At 50.4% G+C, this 6,481-nt stretch overlaps 1 protein-coding gene across 2 annotated transcripts; it reads left to right on the top strand.

Annotated features, from left to right (window-relative positions):
• Positions 1-1,140: 1,140 nt before the first annotated feature.
• On the top strand, positions 1,141-5,812 carry egr1 (early growth response 1). 2 transcript variants are annotated; one of them, XM_076032926.1, is made up of 3 exons: positions 1,141-1,294; positions 1,667-2,168; positions 3,079-5,812. In XM_076032926.1, exons 2-3 carry the CDS (start codon positions 1,958-1,960, stop codon positions 4,410-4,412), a joined length of 1,545 nt encoding a protein of 514 aa, XP_075889041.1. In that variant the 5' UTR covers positions 1,141-1,294; positions 1,667-1,957; the 3' UTR covers positions 4,413-5,812. The 2 variants fall into 2 exon arrangements, with proteins under 2 accessions (XP_075889041.1, XP_075889040.1); XM_076032925.1 differs by lacking the exon at positions 1,141-1,294 and adding an exon at positions 1,397-1,539.
• The last annotated feature ends 669 nt before the right edge of the window (positions 5,813-6,481 follow it).

Here is a 6,481-nt window from a genome sequence, read left to right as displayed (position 1 = left end):
AAATGGGGAACGCCTGGGAGCGAATTCCATCTATCCATCCATCTATCCATCCATCTATCTATCTATCTATCTATCTATCTATCTATCTATCTATCTGGAAAACAGACTCCCAGCCCCCTTTTGCTCTTTGCTCTTTCTGGCCACCTCAAAAGTATTCAACCCACGTGAACCAGTGAAACTGCTGCATATGGATCCATCCAGCAGCGAGGAGGGTGGTGGTGGTGGCGGCGGCGGCGGCGGCTACACATTGATTTCCCGTCAGCCGCCAGCGTGGGCTGTTGGCTCGCCATGCCGAGGTAGGAGGCAGCCCGGGGTGGGGTGGAGCGGCACCCGCCGCCCCGTCCTGTTTCCCGGTGGCCGCGGGCAGCGAGCGTTGTTAATGCGGGCCATTAGGCCGCTGACTGGCAGCGAGATTCCCCCGAATATTGAGCCGGGGACACCCCTCAATTAGACGGATCGCCCGGCACCTCGTCAGCATCGGCGGCTGTCCGCCGCCATTAATCAATGACAGCGAGCGGCGAGAAGGCGGAAAGTTAATTTACAGGAGTTTGCAGAGTTTGCGCGGCGCAATATTCCGAAATCAATCACGGCCAGGAGCAGCCTCATGTTTATTTACAACGTCAAACCCAATTGAATCGCGTCACCGGAGTTTACCTAATGAAGGCAGCGTATGTGGCGAGTGCCAGCAACCGTACAGTTACAACTATTACATCCCTGCGGTCCATGCACGTCTCGCCCTCGTGCTTATGATTGCGCAAATCTGTCTTCTCCTATATTTATAACGCGCGCAATAACTCGTGTTGTTAATAACATAATTTAAAAAAAAAAAAAAAACTGTTTGTTGCATCAGTTGCTTTTTTTTTTTTTGTTTTTTTTGTTACATAAACTCTCAAATGTCTGCCGAGGCTGCTCTTCAACGCCAGAGGAGCAAAGATTCTGCTGCTGACATTAGTTATTGTGCGCCAGGACATGATTTGCGCTCCAGCCTCTCATTCACTGCCAAGCGGCGCTCAAGCGCTGCCTCAGGAAGTTCCAAATAAGGACAGGGAAATGGAAACCCACCGGAGGTCCTTATGTAGTCACGACCTTATAAGGCACGGCGGAGCCCGGCTTTCCGGCAGCAGAGGAGCCTGCTGCACAGATGGGAGATCCGAGTCGATCCTACGGCGCGAGCAAGGGAGCGCGCAAGAGTTATGCGGCCGTCTGACGGAGCTGCTCAGCTGTGAGACGCATTGATTCTTTTTTCTTTTTTTTTTTGGACAGAGGAAGAGCGACGTTGCCTCGGCGATTTACGGTGAGAGCTTCATATAAAGTCTCCTGCTTTTCCCCCCCAGACCAGCGTCATGTGTTCACCGCAGTGCCTAAATATGGTCTTCCTCCGCTCCAAATATGGACATCTACGTCACGGTAAGAGTGTATATAACGAGCGGGGGAACCTCTCGGCTCAGAGAGAGCCCTGCGAGCCCATAAGAGCAACTGTTAGAGCAGATAGAGACACACAGACATAGAAGTCCCCGACAGAGAAACATCACAACAAAAGTAAAAACAAAAAAAGTCTTTTCAAAACAAAATTCATTTCCAAGAAGGTCAACACCTGATTGGATCAATTATTTAATGCAAAATTCAAGATTAATTCATTGGTTTGTTTTGTTCATTATTTTTTCAGGGAATGAGTAAAGAGGACATTTTTCCTTTTTGTGAAAGACAAGTGGATCTTTACTGAATTTCCAGAGAAGGAGCGAAGACTCAGGACAGCAGGAGACGGAGCGACACGCAGCCGAAGACTGACAGCATCTTCCTCAGCATCAGCAGAAGCGTGCAGCGCTCCCTGAGCTGGCCGAAGTGGTTCCCTCCACCTGCGCGGCGCCACTCTAGCAGAGCGCAGCCGAGCCTCCCTGAACTTCGCCGTCAGCCAGCAGCGCAGCCTCAGCCCTGCAGCTCCAGCTCCCAGCAGAGTATGGCTGCAGCCAAGACCGAGATGATCCTTCCTGCCCTGCAGATCTCCGAGCCTCTGAGCTTCCCACACTCCCCCATGGATAACTACCCCAAGCTGGAGGAGGTGATGATGCTCAGCTCTGCAGGGACCCCCTTCCTGACTGCTTCCGCACCCGAAGGCGCAGGCTTCGGCTCCGGGGAGCCAGGCGAGCAGTACGACCACCTTGCTGGAGGTAAGAGCTGAGACTGACTCTCTCATGTCATGTATTTATTTATTTTTCAAATGTTACCCGAAGAAGATTCGATGAAATTTGTTCAAACATCAACAGGATGCAAGTTCACATAGAGCTTCTTAAATTGAGTTTTAAATGTTTGACGTGAACGTGATAGTGGGACTTTAGCTAAAAATGAAAGCTTATGACTTAAATGTCTTTATCTATTTGTTTTATTGAGACTTTATTATTACGACTAGACTGTTCATTTATCTAAGAAATTCTACAAGAAATGAAACAGTCAAATTAAAAAAGACAGCTTCGACTAAATTAAAACTGACTGGCAACCAAATGACAACGCTGTTCATTAGTTAGATGAGAATCTCTAAATTAAAAATGTGGGGGGGGGAGCCAATTTAAATGTATTGCTTTTTTTTTCATAATTGATTGAATTTATCAGGTTATTGATAGCCGTTAATCCCTGTTGAGTGTCAGAACACTGCGCTGTCACAGCCAGCATCCCCACTCTCCTTCAGCTCTTTTCAAATTGCATTCCTAAAAGCAGCTGAACGGCAGTTTCACTAATCAATTCCCTTGTCCCTGTGATGGGATTCAGGAATGGGCGTGCGGGTTTGTGTACTTGTGTTGGTGTGCGTGCGTGCGTGCGTGTTATGTGGTCGTGAGGACCGGCGCGAGCAGATGAAAAGCGAGTCGGGGAGGAAATTCATCCGGAGCTCCTCTTATTGAAGAGTTTGCCGAGAGTTTGATTCTCTCCTCTGATTGCTGCGTTTGGGGGCGAGCGGTCGCCCCCGTGGGGGGCGCGCCGAGCGACCCTGTCATGTGACACACCGTCCACCCAGTGTGGCAGCGTTCCCTTCGCTCAACACCTCCACTAACGTCCGCTCTCTCTCCTCTGTGCTCCCCCTTGCAGACACGTTAGCCGACATGCCCTTCAACTGCGAGAAGCCCGAGCAGACCTACCCCACCCAGCGGCTGCCGCCCATCTCCTACACCGGCCGCTTTACCCTGGAGCCGGCCACCACGTGCAGCAACAGCCTGTGGGCGGAGCCCATCCTGGGCCTGTTCACCGGCCTGATGGGCAACATCGCCCCGAGCTCCGGCTCCGCCTCCGCCACCTCGCAGACCACCTCCTCCTCCTCGTCCTCGACCACCTCCTCCACCCCGGCGTCCTCCTCCTCTGCCTCCACGCCGTCGTCCTCGCAGAGCTCCAGCCTCAGCTCGTCCATCCACCACAGCGAGCCCAACCCCATCTACTCGGCCGCGCCCACGTACTCCAGCCCGAACTCCGACATCTTCCCCGACCAGGGCCAGGTTTTCCCGGGCTCGTCGGCGGCGGTGCAGTACCCGCCCCCCGCCTACCCCAACGGCAAGCCCTGCAGCACGAGCTTCCCGGTGCCCATGATTCCCGACTACCTCTTCCCGCAGCAGCAGGGCGAGATCAGTCTGGTGCCGCCCGACCAGAAGCCCTTCCAGAGTCAGTCCAGCCAGCCCTCCCTCACCCCTCTGTCCACCATCAAAGCCTTCGCCACGCAGACGGGCTCCCAGGACATTAAGAGCATCTACCAGTCGCAGCTGATCAAGCCCAGCCGCATGCGCAAGTACCCCACCCGGCCCAGCAAGACGCCCCCGCACGAGAGGCCGTACGCCTGCCCCGTGGAGACTTGCGACCGCCGCTTCTCCCGCTCCGACGAGCTGACGCGCCACATCCGCATCCACACGGGCCAGAAGCCCTTCCAGTGCCGCATCTGCATGCGCAACTTCAGCCGCAGCGACCACCTGACCACGCACATCCGCACGCACACGGGCGAGAAGCCCTTCGCCTGCGAGATCTGCGGCCGCAAGTTCGCCCGCAGCGACGAGCGCAAGAGGCACACCAAGATCCACCTGCGGCAGAAGGACAAGAAGGTGGAGAAGTCGGCGGGGGTGGTGGCGGCCACGGCGGCGCCGGCGTCGTCGGCGTCGCCCGCCTCCAGCTACCCCTCGCCCATCACCTCCTACCCCTCGCCGGTGTCCTCGTACCCGTCCCCGGTCACCTCCTGCTACTCCTCCCCCATCCACACCTCCTACCCATCTCCCTCCATCGCCACCACCTACCCGTCGGTGTCCATGTCCAGCACCTTCCAGTCCCAGGTGGCCTCCACCTTCCCCTCCTCGGTCGCCTCCAACATCTACAGCTCTCCCATAGCCACCCCGCTATCAGACATGCAGACCACGCTCTCCCCGAGGACAATCGAGATTTGCTAAGACAGAGCAGGGGAAAGAAAAAAAAACTTTTCTGTCTCTCCTTCCTTGAGGTTTTTTACAGGGGGGGGCGGGGAGAAATCAGCATCAGAAGACTTTGTTTCACCCCCCGCCCACTCATCCCCACCCTCCCAGCTCCCCTCCAAAAAGCACTTTTCCATCTGCTCCCTGCGCAGTGCAAGGTGAATCTCCCGATTTACCTGGAAGACAGAGAAAAACATGTCAAGGACTGGGCAAAGACAATAGGAGGAGATGAAAAAAGAGGATTTTTCTCCCCCTCCGCCCTCCCGTCTCCGTCAGACAAACGCAACGCTTCTAAGGCACAAGGGATTCAACAGATAGAGTAGAAACTGTCAGCGACGGTCGCCACTATTAGGTACAGAGAAAAATCCAAGAGACAAGCAGATTGCCAGCAGCTGTGGTGCTAAGGCCAGTTCGCCTGCTGCAGGCATCCATACAGTAGAAAAAGACAATGAATGATATACATAAGCTACAATATATGTATATTGTACATGTGCCATGTTTCGTTTTTATCATTCTTTGGTACCATCGATGTGAAAAAAAGAAAACTGATCCGCATATTTGCATTGTATTATTTGAAGTGAGCAGGGCCATATTTTCTACATTCTTTCTCTATTACGTAGTGATGATGCTGTGATACGTTCCGACATTGTTTGACAAAAGAAAAAAAAAGAAAAAAAAGAAGAAAAAAAAACAGCACTTAAGTATTCAAGCATGAGTAAGAGTGACGTTGGTTTTCTGTTTGTAAATATCATCCACTGGTACTATCCTTTTCTCTCTGTCCCACGTGTGACATATCGCTCGGTTATATGGAAAAATAGAGAGAAGGGAAAAAATACATTAAATTTTTTTGGTTAAAAAAAAAAAAGAACAATAAGACACACACTCCCGTTATTTGGTGCCTTTTGTGAAGCCTTGCTGATTTTGTGACTCGGCCGCGCACGAAAGAGGATGCGCTGCATCCCGCCTTAAGGATGGAGGGAATATTTTTGTTACAGAATGTAAGTCATACTCAGAGGGAGGGACAGAATGGACGAGCTACGAGGGGCGCCGCTTCATTTCATTTGAATGTAAGCAAAAAAAAACAAAAAGGAGAAAAACTTATAAAGTATATTTTTCTAAAACTTAAGTGTAAATATCCACATCTTCAAGAGCTGGAATGTTGAAGTTACCTACTGAGTAGGCATGGGATTCTTTTGTATGTTATATACATGCAGTTCATTATTTTGTGGTTATCTTTATTTTGTATTTGTGTTTGTTACAACAAGTGACTGTTTCTGGCTTCTAAACACATTGAATGCGCTTAACTGCCAATGGGATATTTGGTGTACAAGGTATCCTCCCAGAAATGAAATATAAATAAAAATATAAATATATATGTATACTTGTTTTCATCTTTTTTTTTTTTTTTAACCAGCAACTTTCCAAATATTTCCATTGGTACTTCAGACTGTCTCCTCCCCGTCTTCCCGACCCGCCCTTTCATTCTGTCGTGTCCACCCCTCACATTTAATCATGCTACATCCCATCGCACCCAGCATGTTAATTGAATGCAAATTTTAAGTCCGTGTACACCATGACTTCAGAGAGCTGTCATTTAATTTGAGGGAAAAAAAAATCAGTGCAGCTTATAGAATTCCTCTTGCCTCACCCGCCGCTCTCCATCTGAACCTCTTCAGTGGTGATAACACCAACACATGACTCCCATGCCTATAAACACTGAAGATGAGGAATTCTTATCTTGATCCAACATGCTCTTGAAGATATTAAGCTTATCTAAATTTCCATTTCATTTTAAACTTTATGTAACACACTGGCCGGGGTCCTTTAGTGCTGAGCGCACAGACTTTCAGTAATTTAATCTTTAGGCATTAAAAAAAAAAAAAATCCCCTCGTCCATCTCTCCGCTGCTGGAGATATCCCGCAGACTTTTAAAAAGCAGCGAGCAGACATGCGCCGAGGTTGTTTCACCAGGCTGCAGGTGAAATCTATCACATGATAATTACCTCCTTTTCTGCAAATGTGGTCGTCGAGACGCTGTCACCTCGTAG

This window comes from Nelusetta ayraudi, unplaced genomic scaffold, assembly GCF_046127955.1.
Source record: "Nelusetta ayraudi isolate G7.1 ecotype Tasmania unplaced genomic scaffold, CSIRO-AGI_Nayr_v1 ptg000039l, whole genome shotgun sequence".
Taxonomy (NCBI): domain Eukaryota; kingdom Metazoa; phylum Chordata; class Actinopteri; order Tetraodontiformes; family Monacanthidae; genus Nelusetta; species Nelusetta ayraudi.
This window is presented reverse-complemented; position numbering and strand designations above follow the sequence as displayed.

Coding starts and splice junctions, on each gene's coding strand:
- egr1 (XM_076032926.1), top strand. CDS start 1,958: ATGGCTGCAGCCAAGACCGAGATGATCCTTCCTGCCCTGCAGATCTCC. Junction 2,169..3,078: donor GTACGACCACCTTGCTGGAG/GTAAGAGCTGAG, acceptor TCCCCCTTGCAG/ACACGTTAGCCGACATGCCC.